General features: G+C 52.4%; 1 protein-coding gene and 1 non-coding gene across 4 annotated transcripts; both read right to left on the bottom strand.

Annotated features, from left to right (window-relative positions):
* Positions 1 to 250: 250 nt before the first annotated feature.
* Positions 251 to 15,484, bottom strand: C27H16orf89 (chromosome 27 C16orf89 homolog). 3 transcript variants are annotated; one of them, XR_016036579.1, is made up of 9 exons: positions 15,223 to 15,484; positions 11,209 to 11,358; positions 9,940 to 10,090; positions 8,124 to 8,241; positions 6,028 to 6,163; positions 4,927 to 5,031; positions 4,230 to 4,316; positions 1,710 to 2,916; positions 1,436 to 1,567 (listed from the first exon to the last, which is right to left on the bottom strand). XR_016036579.1 is itself a non-coding variant. In XM_055409429.2 (8 exons), the coding sequence occupies exons 1-8, from the start codon at positions 15,428 to 15,430 to the stop codon at positions 1,437 to 1,439; spliced, it is 1,086 nt and encodes a 361-aa protein (XP_055265404.2). In that variant the 5' UTR covers positions 15,431 to 15,484; the 3' UTR covers positions 251 to 1,436. The 3 variants fall into 3 exon arrangements, 2 of the variants coding, with proteins under 2 accessions (XP_055265404.2, XP_055265407.2); XM_055409429.2 differs by lacking the exon at positions 1,710 to 2,916 and having other exon boundaries at positions 251 to 1,567; XM_055409432.2 differs by lacking the exons at positions 1,710 to 2,916; positions 11,209 to 11,358 and having other exon boundaries at positions 251 to 1,567.
* On the bottom strand, positions 14,815 to 14,929 carry LOC129545856 (small nucleolar RNA SNORA72). Its single transcript, XR_008683781.2, has one exon. It is a non-coding gene; the product is annotated as a small nucleolar RNA SNORA72 (small nucleolar RNA).
* Positions 15,485 to 15,705: the final 221 nt, after the last annotated feature.

Here is a 15,705-nt window from a genome sequence, read left to right as displayed (position 1 = left end):
TTTACGTTGTTGTAATATTGGCGTGCTGTGATTCATGGGGTCGCAAAGAGTCGGACACGACTGAGCGACTGACCTGAACTGAATATTGAAGTCCGTCTAGTCAAGGCTATGGTTTTTCCAGTGGTCATGTATGGATGTGAGAGTTGGACTGTGAAGAAAGCTGAGCGCCGAAGAATCGATGCTTTTGAACTGTGGTGCTGGAGAAGACTCTTGAGAGTCCCTTGGACTGCAAGGAGATCCAACCAGTCCATTCTAAAGGAGATCAGTCCTGGGTGTTCATTGGAAGGACTGATGCTGAAGCTGAAACTCCTGTACTTTGGCCACCTCATGCGACGAGTTGACTCACTGGAGAAGACTCTGATGCTGGGAGGGATTGGGGGCAGGAGGAGAAGGGGACGACAGAGAATGAGATGGCTGGATGGCATCTCCGACTCTGTGGACATGAGTTTGAGCGAACTCCGGGAGTTGGTGATGGACAGGGAGGCCTGGCGTGCTGTGATTCATGGGGTCGCAAAGAGTCGGACACGACTGAGCGACTGAACTGAATATTGAAGTCTACGGAAAAGTTGATGAAGTAGTATAAAGAACCTCTGTGTACTTTTTACTTGTCTTTACCAATTGTTAACGTTTGCGCTTTATTCATAATACACATTTTTGGAACCATTTCAGCCAAGCTGTGGACATCATGAACCATCACCTAGACACTTTTATGTATTGCACCTTAACACTTTATGTATCTTCTGTGAGTATTTTCTTACATAAGCACGGGTCAAGTAAAATTAGGATGGTTCATACCGATAAAATTCTGTTAACTAATTCACAGGTCACATTCAAATATTTCCAGTTGTCCACATAATGTCCTATACAGCTAGCCAAAGGCAGCATCCCAGGTTAAGGTGGCCTTTTGGTGCTTCTGTAATGCACAAGCCACACAGGAGCCAGCACAAGTGTTCAAGTGCCAAAAATTCATCAGCAAACAAGTTGGTCTGCTGCCAACTTCCCGGAAATCCTCTGTTCTCAGTCAACCAGGAGTTGTAGGTGGCAGGCAGTCTTTGGCAAGTTTCTGACTTTTACTGTTCTCCCTGCTTAGATGTTTGTCACTCCATTGCCAAATTGTTATAAGTGTAATGTGCGTGTATGCCAAGTCACTTCAGTTGTGTCTGTATCGGAGCCCTAGAAGTCTGAAAGGCTGAGAACCAAGACCCAATGCCCAGCTCAGCTGCACTCTACATTTATTCCTCTTTTCCCACACCTGGGTCCATCCCGGCCCCACCTCCCCGGCCCAGCTCCCCCGGGTGAGGGGAACTGCGATGACCCTGGGTTCTTTGCTTCAGCTGCTTCTGCCTCAGGATGTGACCTGCACCCTAGCACTTAAGAATATGATGGACGAAAGGTGTGGGCTTCATCTTCCTGGTGGTGGCAGGCGTGGAACTGTGTCAGTGGCCATTGGGTGGTGTCATTGTGGGTGGCCGCAGCTTTCCCTCTGCTGGAGGGTATTCTGCCAGGACGTAGAGGAAGCCACCCAGGGCTGCAACAGCCATGGCTGTGTTGTGGGAGGAGCAACCGTCTGGGGAGACAGACAGAGGTCCCGCTGTGAGTCCTGGGAGGGAGGCGCAGCAGGCAGCCACTGCTCCATTGTGAGAACTTCTCAGATACTCTCCAGGCCAACCTGGTGTCCCCAGGTCCCCCTTGCAGGCCTGGGCACCCACCTGCCAACCTCCGTGAATGTTGGCTGCTAAAGTCTCCCCTCTGGGAAGAAATGTCTTCAGCCAGTTGGAACCTTCTCATCTGGGAGGTTACGTCTTGTCCAAAAAACTTCCTTACACGGGCAAGGGTGACTCTATGTTGTGATTCATGCTCCAGAGTCCCTTCCTGGAGGCCACATCCTGGTCCAATTCTTTCCACCTTCCCCTATGCTCAGGACCTGCATGAGACCTTCTAAAACAGCACCCAATGGCTCCATTTCACAGATGGGGAAACCGAGAGACTCTGGGAGCAGAGCTGAAATCCCAACCCTGGAGACTCTATAGCTCATTTCTTCTACTTGACAGACTCCCTCAGTCCTGCCTGGGGCCTACCTGGTCCCACGTTTGTCCAAACAGCAACCTGGGCCAGGAGCTCCTTTGACATTATTTATAATGTCCTCTTATTATGAGTCCTCTGAGCTCAAAATGAGCTGTCCACCTTTAGTCTCTGAGCAGGTTGAAGGGAGCCATGACTTTCCTCTCCTCTGGAGAAGGGAAGGCCCCTCTGAGGGAGAGAGGATGAAGACTTCAAGGAGCCTAATTACTAACCCTGGCAATCCATGCTTACTGGCGACCTTCAGAGGACAAATGTCATGGGAAGCACATTGCATGATGATCTGAAATTGACCCCCCAAAACCCCTATGAATGAGGCACTGCTTGGTTCCCATTTTACAGATGAGGGAACTGAGGCTCAGAGAGATTGAGCAACTCCCACAGCAAAGAAAGGCAGAAGCTGATTTGAACCCAGGCAGTCTGACTTCAAATCCGGTGCCCTTAGTCAGCAAGTGTGCATGTCATCAGTGAAAGAAGGAACGTGCCTCTCCCAGCTTCCCGGGCTGCTGGTCAACCTGCAGGGGCCCCCAGGAAGGAACTCAGGCTGCAGGATTTCTGCAGCTCTCTCTCCAGCCCTCAGGGCGGTCCTGGTGTCTAGCTGTCAGTCTCGAGGGAGCAGCCAGCTCTCCAGAAGTGCACAGCGGGTCCTCTACTGCTGGCTACAGGCAGCCCCAGCCCCTGGGTCAGGCAGACCTTGCAAGGCAGGGGGCCCTGGAGGTCTCCTGAGAACTCTTCCCTCTTCCCCCACCCAGCCTTTGGTGGCAGCTACAAAACAAACCCGTTGTCACTCTCCTCTCTTGTCACTTGCAGGTAGATGATGAAGCCGTGGTGGGGTTCCTGGTGAGACGTTTAGTTGTTGGAATCATTCCCCAGTGTGTTCTGGACATCTCTTTGCTGACCAGCTCACCTCCCTTCCTGCTCTTGCCTTGCAGTTATTTTAATTTTTATTAATAATTATAAAATAAATACATTTTTTGTGCTAAGTGGCTTCAGTCATGTCCGACTCTGCGAGCCTATGGACTGTAGTCTGCCAGGCTCCTCTGTCCATGGGATTCTCCAGGCAAGCACACTAGAGTGGCTTGCCATGCCCTCCTTCAGGGATCTTCCCAACCCAGGGATCGAACCTGCATCTCTTCTGTCTTCTGAATTGGCAGGCAGGTTCTTTACCACTAGCACCACCTGGAATGCATTAATAGTCATAGCCTGTTCTCTGTTTCTCTATATTGATGGACTGACTACATAGGGAAATGATCTCAACTAGGACATATTTGGCAGGGAAGGGGGCGCTGTTCATAATGGCTCCAGGGAAATTCTCTGGAGGTCCAGTGGTTAGGACTCTAGGCTTTCACTGCTAGGAACCCTGGTTGGATCCCTGGTCAGGGAACTAAGATCCCATAAGCTATGAGGCACAGCCAAAAAATAAATAAAAGGGCTCCAGGATGGCAGGTGTAAACTGGGAACACTAGGACATTGGCCACCAGGACTGTGCTTGTCCCTTGTCCCCTGGCTCAGAGATCCCCCTTCTGCCCTTCTTTGCTCCAAATCCCAGTGCACCATCCCCTCCAAACTATTTGATATGTTTACCAGACTGCCTTGCCCACCACAGGCAGCACAGGTGGGATGAGGGGAGAAGCCAGGTGTCTCTCCCCCTGCCCCCCGCCCCGTCTCCTCTGCACCCAGCCTCCACAGGCTCTGCTCCTCCCACGGTCCCTCCAGCTCTGCGTCCAGGGAGGATGGGGGCGTCCTGCAGTGGCTAACCTCTGTGTTCTCTTACCTTTTCTGTTTTCAGCTCTTGCAGCACCTCTGAGATGAGTTCCCTATATTCAATTCCCTCTGCTGAAGTTCCCAATTCAGGTTCTGTTTTCCTGACTAGACTTTGACTGAGAGGGGTTACCTCTGTGATGTTCAGTGTAAAATACACTTAAACATCTCTTTTATGTTCCCTTTACTAGAGACAGCATCTCTGGACTCCCCACTTTCAAAGAGGAGGGCATCATTGATTCCTACCCTTCCCTTCAGCTCCCAAACACAAAGACCCTCCAGTCCGGCCCCTCGGTGATGCTGGGGGCCTGTTTTCCTGGAGTGTGAGCTGTGTGTATCTTTTTTAGGGCCTCTTGACAAAAAGAAGGTCCCTTGGGTATTTTCATTACCTGCAAACTGTTTTTCTCGCCTCTTCACTCTTCTCAAAAAATGCTGTTGGTACTCAATGGCTTTAGGTAATTCTTCATCTTCAGCAGCTGGGAGAAGAGTAGAAGATGAACTTCTCAAGATGGATTTTTTTTCTTTGTATTTCTGTTTTTCTTTTTTTCAGTTGTGGTATAATTGCTTTCCAATGTTGTATTAGTTTCTGGTGTACAATGAGTTGATGGATTTTTAAATGTTACTGGCTGGGACTTTCCTGGTGGTCCAGTGGCTAAGACTCTGAGCTCCCAATGCAGGGGGCCTGGGTTCCACCCCTGGTTAGGGAACTAGGTCCCACCCTCTGTAACTTAAAAAAAAGGTCCTGCGTACTGCAACTTAAGATCCATGTGTGGCAAATAAGACCAGGTGCAGCTAAATAAACAGACACTGAAAGAACTGCTGGCTAAGCCCCCTCCTGTTCACAACACCTCAAGCAACACAGGTCTCCTGAATCTGGGGGCACTACCAGAAGTTTCCAGGAGCACCTGTCTGCTGCCACGTCCCCAGCACCCATGTGTGTCTGTGTGCTCGTGTGTGCGTGGACACTCATGGTGCATGTTGCTCTCCGCATCCCTAACACCACTGCATCCTCTCCCCACCTGGCCTAGAAGCCCAGCACTGGCCCCCCCCGCCCCCGCTCCCAGTCAAGGAGGACGTGCAGCTCACCTGGCTCCCCGAAGCATCCCTCCTGCGGCTTCTGCCAGCTGAGAATGGCCTGCAGCCACCGGAGCTTGTAGAAGTCGGAGAAGCCACTCATCCCACAGAACACGACTGGAAGCAAAGATAGGGGACCCTCTGATGGCCTGCCCCCCAGGCCAACCTCTTCCCCCTCCCCAAGGCCACTGTGGTGCCATCTGCTAGAGAGAAGCTGCACCGGGAGGTGGGCACTCAGCACTGTGGCTGGGGCTTCCCTGGTGGTGCAGTGGATTGGAGTCTGCCTGCCAGTGCAGGGGACACCAGTGTGATCCCTGGTCCAGGAAGATTCCACATGCCTCGGAGCAACCAAGCCCGTGTGCCACAACTACTGAGCCTGTGCTCGAGGGCCTGCGAGCTGCAACTACTGAAGCTCATCCCTAGAGCTTGTGCTCTGCAACAAGAGAAGCCACTGCAATAAAAAACCTGCAAACTGCAATGAAGAGTAGCCCCAGCTGACTGCAATTAGAGAAAGCCCTTGCCAAAAAAAAAAAAAAAAATCAATGAAGACCCAGTGCAGCCATAAAACAAAAACAAACAAACCCCACAGTGGCTGGAAGGAGGCAGCCCTGAGGGACTGCCTTAGTGAACAGGGGCCCCCAGACCCGAGTCCTGCTTCCACTTAGGGCCTCAGTCAGGGCTGCTCAAGAGTCAGGGTCAGTACAGGGGCCTGGACACCCAAGCAAAGGAGCAGCCACCTGGGATTCCTCTTTCAGTCTCCTCTCTCAGGCTTTAAGGGTCTGTTTGCCAGTCACCTAGTTGGTCAGTCAGTCCAGAGCTCCACCACTGGGTCAGCTTTTGGGGGCAGGAAGCAGTTAAAAAAGTGGCAGAAAAAATACAGAATGTGCACTTAAATTTGAGTTTCAAAAAAATGATGAATAAAAAAAATGTTAAATATAGCCCATGCAATGTTGGGGATATACTAAGAATGTATTCATTGCTTATCTGAAGTTCAAATTTGCCTGGGTATCCTGTATTTTCATTTGCTAAGCCTGGCAGCCCTACTTCGTGTGTGTGTGCCTGAAATCAGGGACACCCTGCAGCTCTGTTCCTAGAGTAGAATGCGGGGCCCACTGTTTTCCATGAAGACATCCCGGGTCGGGTAGGCATATCCGATGGCATCGACTCTCCGGTTCAGGTCCATCATGTTGGCGCAGAAGACATTCATGTAGCGCTGGCTCTGGCGGAACAGCCCTTTGGTGCATCCCCTCTGGGGGAACAAACAGAGAGACAAGTCAGGAGAGTGGGCGGCAGATGCGTGCTCTGTTACAGGGAAACACCTGCTATTCTGAAATGGTTTTGCAAGTGGCTGCCTTTGACAGCAGATCTTTCTCCTTTCCCCCCAAATTTCTTCCCCATCCGCACTCCCAGCCCATGGGAGGCTTAGTCACTGGGGGACGGAGAGAACTGGGTTCAAGTCCTGACTCAGCCACTTAGAAACTGTGCGACCTCTACCACCTAAGTTAACCTATCATGAGCCTCAGGGGTCTTCATGGGGAGAAGAAAGTGATGCCGTTGGGTGCTGCACCAGAGGGGCGCTGGCGTGGGTGGGAGTGCCAGACACCAAGGGGCGCGCTAAAGCTGTTAGCCGCTGTCACTGCAAGCTGATTCCAGCCTAACCGCGCTGTAGCAGGCAGCTACAGCGCTTCACAAGGAAAAAAACTACCATAGGGCCCAGCAATCCTGCTACTTGGGCATACCCCCTCAGAAACCCACAATCCAAAAAACGCACGTGTTCCCCAGCATTCACTATAGCACAATTTACAATAGCCAGGACATGGAAGCAACCTAGGCGTCCATCGACAGATGAATGGGTGAAGAAGCTGTGGTAAAAATATTCAATGGAATATTGCTGCTGCTGCTAAGTCACTTCAGCCATAAAAAGGGAATGAGCATGAGTCAGTTGTAGTGAGGTGGATGAACCTAGAGCCTGTTCTACAGAGTGAAGTAAGTCAGAAAGAGAAAAACAAATATCATATATTAATGTATACATATGGAAATCTAGAAAAGTGACACTGATCAACCTGTTTGCAGGGCAGGAAAAGAGATGCAGACATAGAGACTTGTGTGCTCAGCCGGGGAAGGAGAAGGTGGGACAAACTGAGAAAGTAGTATTTACATATAGATGCTATCGTGTGCAAAATAAATAGCTAGGAGGAAGCTGATATATAGCACAGGGAGCCCAGCTTGTAATTGTGACTGATTTGTGTTGTTGTACAGCAGAAACAAACACAACATTGTAAAGCAATTATCCTCCAGTTAAAAAAAAAAAAGAGCCTGGGCTGCAGATTGGTCTCACCACACGGAGAAAAGGATGGGTGATGAGAACAGGCTTTAAAAACTGCTATAGCAATATGTCAGACTAATTTCCTATCTGCTGAATCTAATAATCACAACAATTTTCCTTATAATTTGGCTTTTATTATATTTACAAAAACACTGGGCTGTGACAATTTGCAAATAAATAATAATAAAAAATCTAGTAAAATCAACAAGTCCTTTCTTGATCAAGAATTTCTGGGCATTGAGTAACATTTTTGAATTGAGATAGCAAGCCCTGCTTTGTATATAAATAAGTATATGTTTAAAATGAGTATTTAGCGAGAGTTCCCTGGCAGTCTAGTGGTTAGGATTCTGTGATTTCACTGCTGTGACCTGGGCTCAGTCCCTGGTCAGGGAACTGAGATCCTGCAAGTCAGGTGGTGAGGCCAAAATAAAATGAATATTTAGCAAAATCTGAGTGCTTGGGGTTGAAAGAGTGTTGGGCACAGGGAGGTGATGATGGGTCTCTTTTGGTCTTGGCTTGGTTTTCTGGAAGCAGCTAGTGACTGACTTTGTTCTAAGACCTTTTCCATCTGTTGTTTACTGAGTTACTTCTGTGGCTCCTCTCCCAGCCCCTCTCTGGTTCGCTGATGCCCTGTGATCCAGTTCAGCATGCAAAGCTCTTTGTCCAACAGAACCTCAACACTACCACCCCCAACCTCGCCACCACTTTGGTTGGATTTCACAGCTGATGAATGGCATGCGATTTCCCACTCCTGATGTCTGAAGCACAGGTTTAAAACCCACTTATTTTCCTGGTGTGAACGTGCAAACCACACTGTCAAGAGCGCCTTCTGGTCATTTTTTCTCCTCCTCCGGCTGTGGCTGGGCCTACGCCAGGCACTTACCATTCTGGCTGAGAGGAAGAAGAGTAGCTGGTGGGACAGGCAGTAGCCAGAGCAGCCGGGCCTGGTCATGAGTCTCCTGCAGAACCTGGAGAGCTGGCAGGGCTGGCTGCTGTTTGTCCTGCGGGAGAAGTGGTTCCAGGCTGTTAAGGGTGTCCTGAATGAAGCCCGGGGGCCTGGAGCCTTCCCAGGTCCTGATTCCCCCTCTAGTTACTATAGCCCCCAGCAGGTCCAGGCTCGAAGCTGACCTTCTCTGGACCAGTTAAATCAGTTCCTCCGGCACAGAGGAGGTGACGCTGGAGCTGTCCTGGGTTGGGGGGAGCCACCAGGGCCTGTGACATCCCATTTCTCAGTGGGACTCCCCAGTACCATCTTTCCCAGAATTGCCCTCAACAGCAGATCCCTGGGCCTGTCCTGTCCCCCACACCCCCTATACAAGCCCTGCCCCATAGAAGGGACAGGGCAGGTACCCCATTGCAGCAGAGCCACTCTGCAAGCCCAACTGTGTCCTGGCCCAAACACCTCTCTGAAGGATGCTGAGATGGTGGGGGCCCGGGCAGCTGCTGCCTCTTCTGCACATGGGTTCCAAGGGTCCCTGCACCTAGCGCTGGCCCTGGAGGGTTTCCTCCAAGCCTTCTGCACAGCAGGATAAAATGGTGAGCTCAACAAGGCTGGGTCTTTCTTTCTGGGACTTACAACCCTGTCCTGCTTTTGGGAACCTTTTCTTTTAGCTGGATGCAGTTCACATTTGTTCTGCAGAACCATAAAACAAATGTGAACTGCACCTGGCTAGGAGAACTGGTCTACTGTGGGAGGTCAGCTTCCTGCTACGGGGTCAGGGAAAGTTCTGGAAGCAGGATGCTGGAGCTGGCCTAAAGTGTCAGCAGTTACTTAAGCACAGGGGCTGGGGTGAGGCAGTGGGGAGGGGAAGAGATCCCATAGAGGCGACTTCTGGGCACAGGCAAAGGCCCGCAGTGGGAGGGAACAGGTGCATCTGAAGGTCTGAAAAGAGGCCCCAGGGGCTGGACCAGAGGACCCCAGGGACCTGGGAGGGCAGAGAAAGTGCTAGTTGCTCAGTTGTGTCCAGTTTTCTGCAACCCCCATGGACTGTGGCCCACCAGGCTCCATGGGATTCTCCAGACAAGAATACTGGAGTGGGTTGCCATTTCCTCCTCCAGGGGATCTTCCCAGCCCAGGGACTGAACCTGGGTCTCCTGCATTGCAGGCAGATTCTTTATTGTCTGAGCCACCAAGGGAGGGCAGAGGAGTTGAGGGTTTACCTGAGGATAAGGAAGCTTCACACTGGGGTGGGGTGTTCAGATGCGCTTTTTGGAAGGACCCCTCTGGAGTCAGTTGGGAGGTGCAGGCCATGGAGGTGGGTGTCTGGAGTGAGACAGAAGCCTTGAATGGAGGCGGGGGCCAACTCAGAGATGGGGATGGGACAAGGAACAGCTCTCAGGGGAGCTGGCACCTAGTTTTGCCCAGACCCCTGGGGTTTTGGGGGCTTCCCAGGTGGTGCTAATGGTAAAGAACCTGCCTGTTAATGCAGAAAACATAAGAGACACAAGTTTGATCCCTGGGTCAGGAAAATTCCCTGGAGCAGGGCATGGCAATCCACTCCAGTGTTCTTGCCTGGAGAATCCCATGGGCAGAGGAGCCTGGTGGGCTATGGTCCATAGGGTCACAAAGAGTTGGACACGACTGAAGTGACTTGGCACAGCACAGCACTGGGGCTTTGGGAAGCAAGTGGGACCGGAGGACTGGTAGAAGGCAGGCGCGTTAGGGTCTTCAGGAAGTGAGGCAGGTCCAGGGGACCCACCCGGTTCCCAGCAGCTGCACCAGGCACAAGTCACTGAGCTCCTCTGAGAAGGAGTCCTCCTGCTCAAAAGTAGGGTAGACCATGGAGGCCTCGGTGCGGGTCCAGGCATGTGGAAGCTTCCAAAACCCAGGCTCAATGGTCAGCTGGAACTCTGTAGAGAGGAGGGGGTGGGGGGAGACACAGGAGCAGTGAGCCATGGTTAACCACCCCCCAGGCTCCTGTGGTTCTGAGCCCAGGAACTGGCTGTCCCTCCCCTGGCAGCCCTGACTGCACTCGGGTGCCTTCAGGGCTCTGAACATTGCCTGAGGGTTGAGCACTGCATTTGAAATATTCAGAAAGCTTTTTATCTGAAATTAAAAAAAAATCACTAGGAACCATGTTGGGACAGGCTCTGAGTAAATCTACCGCACCCCATGGAAGCTTGAGACATCTAGGTAGGGTTAGTTGTCTTCATGTCCTGTTAGAACATTAAGCTCTTACAGAACCGACCTCAGGATGAGCCAGACTGGGATGGTCTTAGGGACCAGGCCTGGGAGAGGGTGGATGCTCAGTTGCTAAGTTGTGTCCGACTCTTTGAGACCCCATGGACTGTAGCCCACCAGGCTCCTCTGCCCATGGGATCTCCCGGGCAAGAATACTGGGGTGTGTTGCCATTTCCTCCTCAAGGGGAGAGGGTGGAGCACCCCACATACAGAGAAGCAGGCTGATGCTCGGGAGGGCCAGTTATCTCCCCACCTACCCTCCTGGACCTGGGAGAGGGAGCCTGGGAGGCAGGGCTGGACCACACAAGGAGCTGGTTTATACACCCCCACCGGCCCCACCCAGAAACAACTCAGGTCAGGGCTTATAGGGAGGGGCCCCTTGGTAGGAAGACTCCAGGCTGACAAGGAGACAGAGGCTCTGCATTCTAGGGTGAGAAGAAAGATACAGGCAAGATGCTAATGTTTGCCGTGCAAAGGGCCAGATTACCTTTAAGATCTCGACCCTCCCTCTCCTCTGGTCTGGGATGATCCTTTGCCCCCAAGCCTGGACATGAGCTGAAAAAATGAGGAAGAGCCACTCCCTACCTCCCACCCGCCCTCCATGTGTGGGAGAGGCCGTCTCAAGCTGAAGTCAAGGATGACCGAACACCGGCAGGGGCAGCTGGTTCCAGGTGCTCCCAGACCCTCCCTGACACTGCCTGAAGCTGCGCCAGGCGGTTTCAGGGGACGGCCCCAGACGCTGTCTGTGCTCCTGAAGAAACGGGACCCCCCCCCCCCACGCCCTTACGTCTCAGGTACTCGGCGTCACTCAGGTTGAGGTAGAAGATGGAATCATGGAGGAGAGGAGCCAACTTCTCCACCAGCTTGCCCACACGCAGGCTGAGCGGCTGCAGCTGGGAGTCCTGCGCCCACTTCTCCTGAACGCCTTTGAGCTGCACTATAAGGACGAAGCAGAATTCATTCATCCCAACGTTGGACAAACCACATGGACAGGAGAATACACCCCCAGTTATAACGCATACCGAACCTCTCTGCTTCTTCCAGCTCTTGAGGGGAAAATATTTGCTGAGGTTATTGGAAATTAGGCCTCTGGGGAGCTCAGCTGGGTACTGGCAGGGCGGGGAGTGGTGGTCAGAGTGAGGGAAGGTGGTGGCTAAGAGCTTGATTTCTGGAGGGGGGCCAGGGTTCAGATCCTGCCTCTAACGCTTTCTCATTGGGTGACCTGAGGAAGTCATTCAATTTCTCTCTGCTTCACTTTCTCCATCTGTAAAATGGAAGTAATGATATTCCTTACTTCTTGGAGATGGGGTTATAAAGATTAAATGAGCTAATGCATGGCACTAGTGGTAAAGAACCTGCCTGCTAGTGCAGGACATGTTAAGAGATGCGGGTTCAATCCCTGAGTTGGGAAGATCCCCTGTAGAAGGGAATGGCAACATACTCTAGCATTCTTGCCTGGAAAATCCCATGGACAGAGGAGCTTTGTGGGCTGAGGTCCATGGGGTTGCAAAGAGTTGGACATGACTGAAGTAACTTAGCACTAACACGTATAGAGGACTTAGCGTTGTCCAGAGTGCAAAAAAAGCACTTAATAACATTTAGCCATTATATTAGTTATAGAGACTTAAGCTTTGTGGTCCAGGAGGAAAAAATGAGGGAGAGACTCAGATTGCAGAGTGGAGGGCCGCTGTGTACAGTTGAGCAGGTTGTTCCTTTAAGACAATTTTCCAGCAGATGTCAGTCAAGTGACTCGAGAAAGGTGGTACTTTTTTCTAATTCTCACAGAGGTGCCCTATGGACTAGCAGTGTCCAGAAGGGGTGGGAGAGGATGGGGTGGCTGGAAGAGAAGGTCATGGGGTAGCCAGAAAGAGAGGAGATGTGAGGGGGAGCTTCAGTGCAGAGCTGAGAAGTCAGATGAGGTAGGGCAGCTGCCGTCAGGTTGGGCACTGCGTGGGGGAGAGTGGATAAGGTTTAAGGAGGGTGCTGAGCAAGTCTGGCAGGATGGTGGGCTCTGTAATCGCCCCTCCTGACTCCTCTCCCTCTCTGAACTTGAACCAGGCAGTCTAGTTCTGAAGTCTTGTTCTAGATCGTTTGGCTGGACCTGTAGATGGAGAATCCCAGGAGGGTTGCTGATCATCAAAGAGACCAGGTGAGCCCAGCCTGACCTCATGGTGACCCTAGGTCCTTGGGCTTGCTCCTGTCTCTCCCTGCATGTGTGGCAGCTGCTGCCACATTCTGGAACCCCCTCGAGGAGCTGGAAGCAGCTGGAGGGACCCTTCACTCTCTCAGGTCAGTGTCCGCCTGTCCAGCGCCAAGCAGAGAGGACCCGGAGATCGGTGGGCAATCTCTTATTAGTGGACCCTTCCCAGAATGTGAACCCCCCTCTCTCTCCCAGGAAGGTTGAGAATGCAGGCAGGATCCTTAGAAGGAGGGCTGTGGTAGCCAGCTCATTTTCCCATCCTTTCGGCCCCCTCCTGCTTGGAATGGGGCCAATCTGTGAAGCCAAAACAAAACTGGGGAAGTGGTGACATGTGACTTCCAAGGGTGTGCTCAGTCACTTAGTTGTCTTCGACTCTTTGCCAGGCTCCTCTGTCATGGGATTCTGAAGGCAAGAATACCGGAGTGGGTTGCCATGCCCTCCTCCAGGGGATCTTCCTGATTCAGGGATCGAACCTGCATCTCTTGCGTCTCCTACATTGGCAGGTGGATTTATTTTTTACCACTGAGCCACCTGGGAAGCCCCTGTGACTTCCAACATTAGGCTGTAAGAGGCTTCCGCCCAGCTCTCTCTTGGGTCACTTGCTCTGGGTGAAGTGGCTGTTGAGCTATGAGGATGCTCAAGAAGTCCTGGAGGAGCCCACCTGGTGGGGTACAGGGACCTCCAGCCACCAGCCAGCACCAACCCACCAGCCCTATGTGTGAATGGGGCAGCTCTGCCAGCACTAGGGAAGCCTTCAGATGATCACAGAGCTGGCCACCATCTGGATGGGAACCTCACACGAGACCCCAAGTAGGAACCTCCCAACTAAGCTGCTCCTGGATTCCTGATGAACAAAAGCCAGGAGATAACTGTTGTTTCAAGAAGCTAAATCCTGGGGCAGTTTGTGAAGCAATAGGTTATTGTAGGGCTTCCCAGCTGGTGCTAGTGGTAAAGAATCCACCTGCCAATGCAGGAGATGCAGGTTCGACCCCTGGGTTGGGAACATCCCCTGTAGTAGGAAATGGCAACCTATTCCAGTATTCCTGCCTGGAGAATCCCATGGACAGAGGAGGCTGGTGGGCTACAGTCCATAGGGTTGCAAAGAGTTGGACACAACTGACATGACTTAGCATGCACGCATGCCAATGCAGGAGACACCAGAAATGCAGGTTTGATCCCTGGGTTGGGAAGATCCCCTGGAGAAGGAAATGGCAACCCACCCCAGTACTTTTACTTGGGAAACTCCATGGAGAGAGGAGACTGGTGGGCTGCAGTTCATGGGGTCACAAAGAGTCGGATAGGATTTAGTGACTAAATAACAACAGAGGAGTTATAAGATGGGACTAGGGTTACATGAAGGCGACCCCACTGATCCTGGCCTGGAGGGGAGGGGACCAGGGTCTTGAGTGTCTCCAGGATGCAGCCTGGGGGTGGGGGCCAGGGGCATGGGGAGGACACAGGAAGCCCAGAGGCAGTGAGGCCACAAGGACACCGTGAAGAAGGCCCCAGAGCCCCACCTCTTGCTGGGATCTGGAGTCTCGGTGTGTGGAAAGTTGTCGTGGCAACCCAGATGGGGTGACACAGGAATGGGGCCAGCCAGAGCCCAGGATTTGTCACTGGGGTCAGGGAGGGGCTCCCTGAAACCCTCCATGAGTGTGGGGGGTGGCTACCTGTTTGCCTTGGCCTGTCTCCAGCCCCCTCCTTGGGGATCTTATATCCCTCAAAGCTGAACAAACACTTGGTTCTTTTCTCAGAGCCTTCAGGTGGCTCTGGCTGGATGTAGGGGGAGCCGGGGCAGGCACACTCACAGGGCACACTCCTTCTGCTAGCCTTGGTCCTGGCATGACTGGAGGGGGTGTGCTTAATAGCCCAGTTGTGACCCCTAATACTGTAGCCCGCCAGAGTCCTGTGTCTACAGGATTCTCCAGGCAAGAATACTGGAGTGGGTTGCCACTTCCTACTCTAGGGGATCTTCCCGACCCAGGGATCAAACCCGTGTCTCCTGGGTCTTCTGCATTGGCAGTGGATACTTTTTTTTTTACAACTCATTTAATGGCAACTGGTAATCATCAAAGTAGCAATGGTTATCTTCAAAAGTTATCACACTAGCTGTACTACCACTTCTCAAGGTTGATCAGATACCTATAGTCACAAACAATTCCCATACAAGATGCATCATGTAAATCAGGCTTCATTTATCACCAGCATTTATAAAACCAGACCTAGGCAAAGAACTAGGTCTGGGGACACATGCATGGTCTTAATATAGCGAATGTTTAGCCTGCCCTGGCAGGTGGATTCTTTGCCTGCTGAGCCATTGGGAAGCCCTGGCATGTCAGGAGGGAGAGATTATCAAATGAATCATTTCCTCCCTGGAAAATAATAATTTCCAGATCTTTTCTTGAGTGGCCTTCCTGCTTCTAAAAAAAAATTAATTGATCACAGAGGGTCTCTAGACACCCTAAAAGGGGCCAACCACCCTCTGTCCCTCTTTCCTTATAGAGCATTGTATTTGGGGGGTCCCGGGGTGCAGAGCGGGCAGGTGACAGGCTGAGAACTGCCTTCTCGGTGGCCAGTCCAGGGCAACCAGAGAGCACCCACCTTCCAGCATCCGGAACCCCACCACGCCGTCCAGGTTGATTTCAGGCAGCCTCTTCTTCAGGAAGGACGTGGCTCTGTCCAGCGCAGAGAGGATGAAGCCCGTGATGGTGGCCTTGCCCTCCGGGGTGTTTGGCGGTGGCAGCCAGGAGGGCTGCAGTGGTGGGGCCGCCAGGAGCAAGAGCAGGAGCGGGAGCCCTGGGCTGGACATGGCTGGTCTTCTGAGAGAGGCTGCTGGAGTGCTTCAGCCCCAGGCCGCCTGCCCCATGCGCCCGCCTCCCGCCTCCTCCCTCCTCCGCCTCCACCTGCAGAGAAGTAGAGGAGTGGCCAGGCGGGGCTAATCCTGCAGCCTGGAATGGCCTGGGCAGAGGGTTTGGAAAGGCTGGCTGCCAGGGACTGATTGAGGGGATGGGGGTGGGGTGGGGGAGGCAGGGGTCAGAGCCTCACAGTCAGGCCAGCCCTGCACATGGAGCCAGCTGGCTGAAG

Source organism: Moschus berezovskii, chromosome 27 (assembly GCF_049115385.1).
Source record: "Moschus berezovskii isolate FMDL1 chromosome 27, NW_MosBer_1.0, whole genome shotgun sequence".
Classification (NCBI taxonomy): Eukaryota; Metazoa; Chordata; class Mammalia; order Artiodactyla; family Moschidae; genus Moschus; species Moschus berezovskii.
This window is presented reverse-complemented; position numbering and strand designations above follow the sequence as displayed.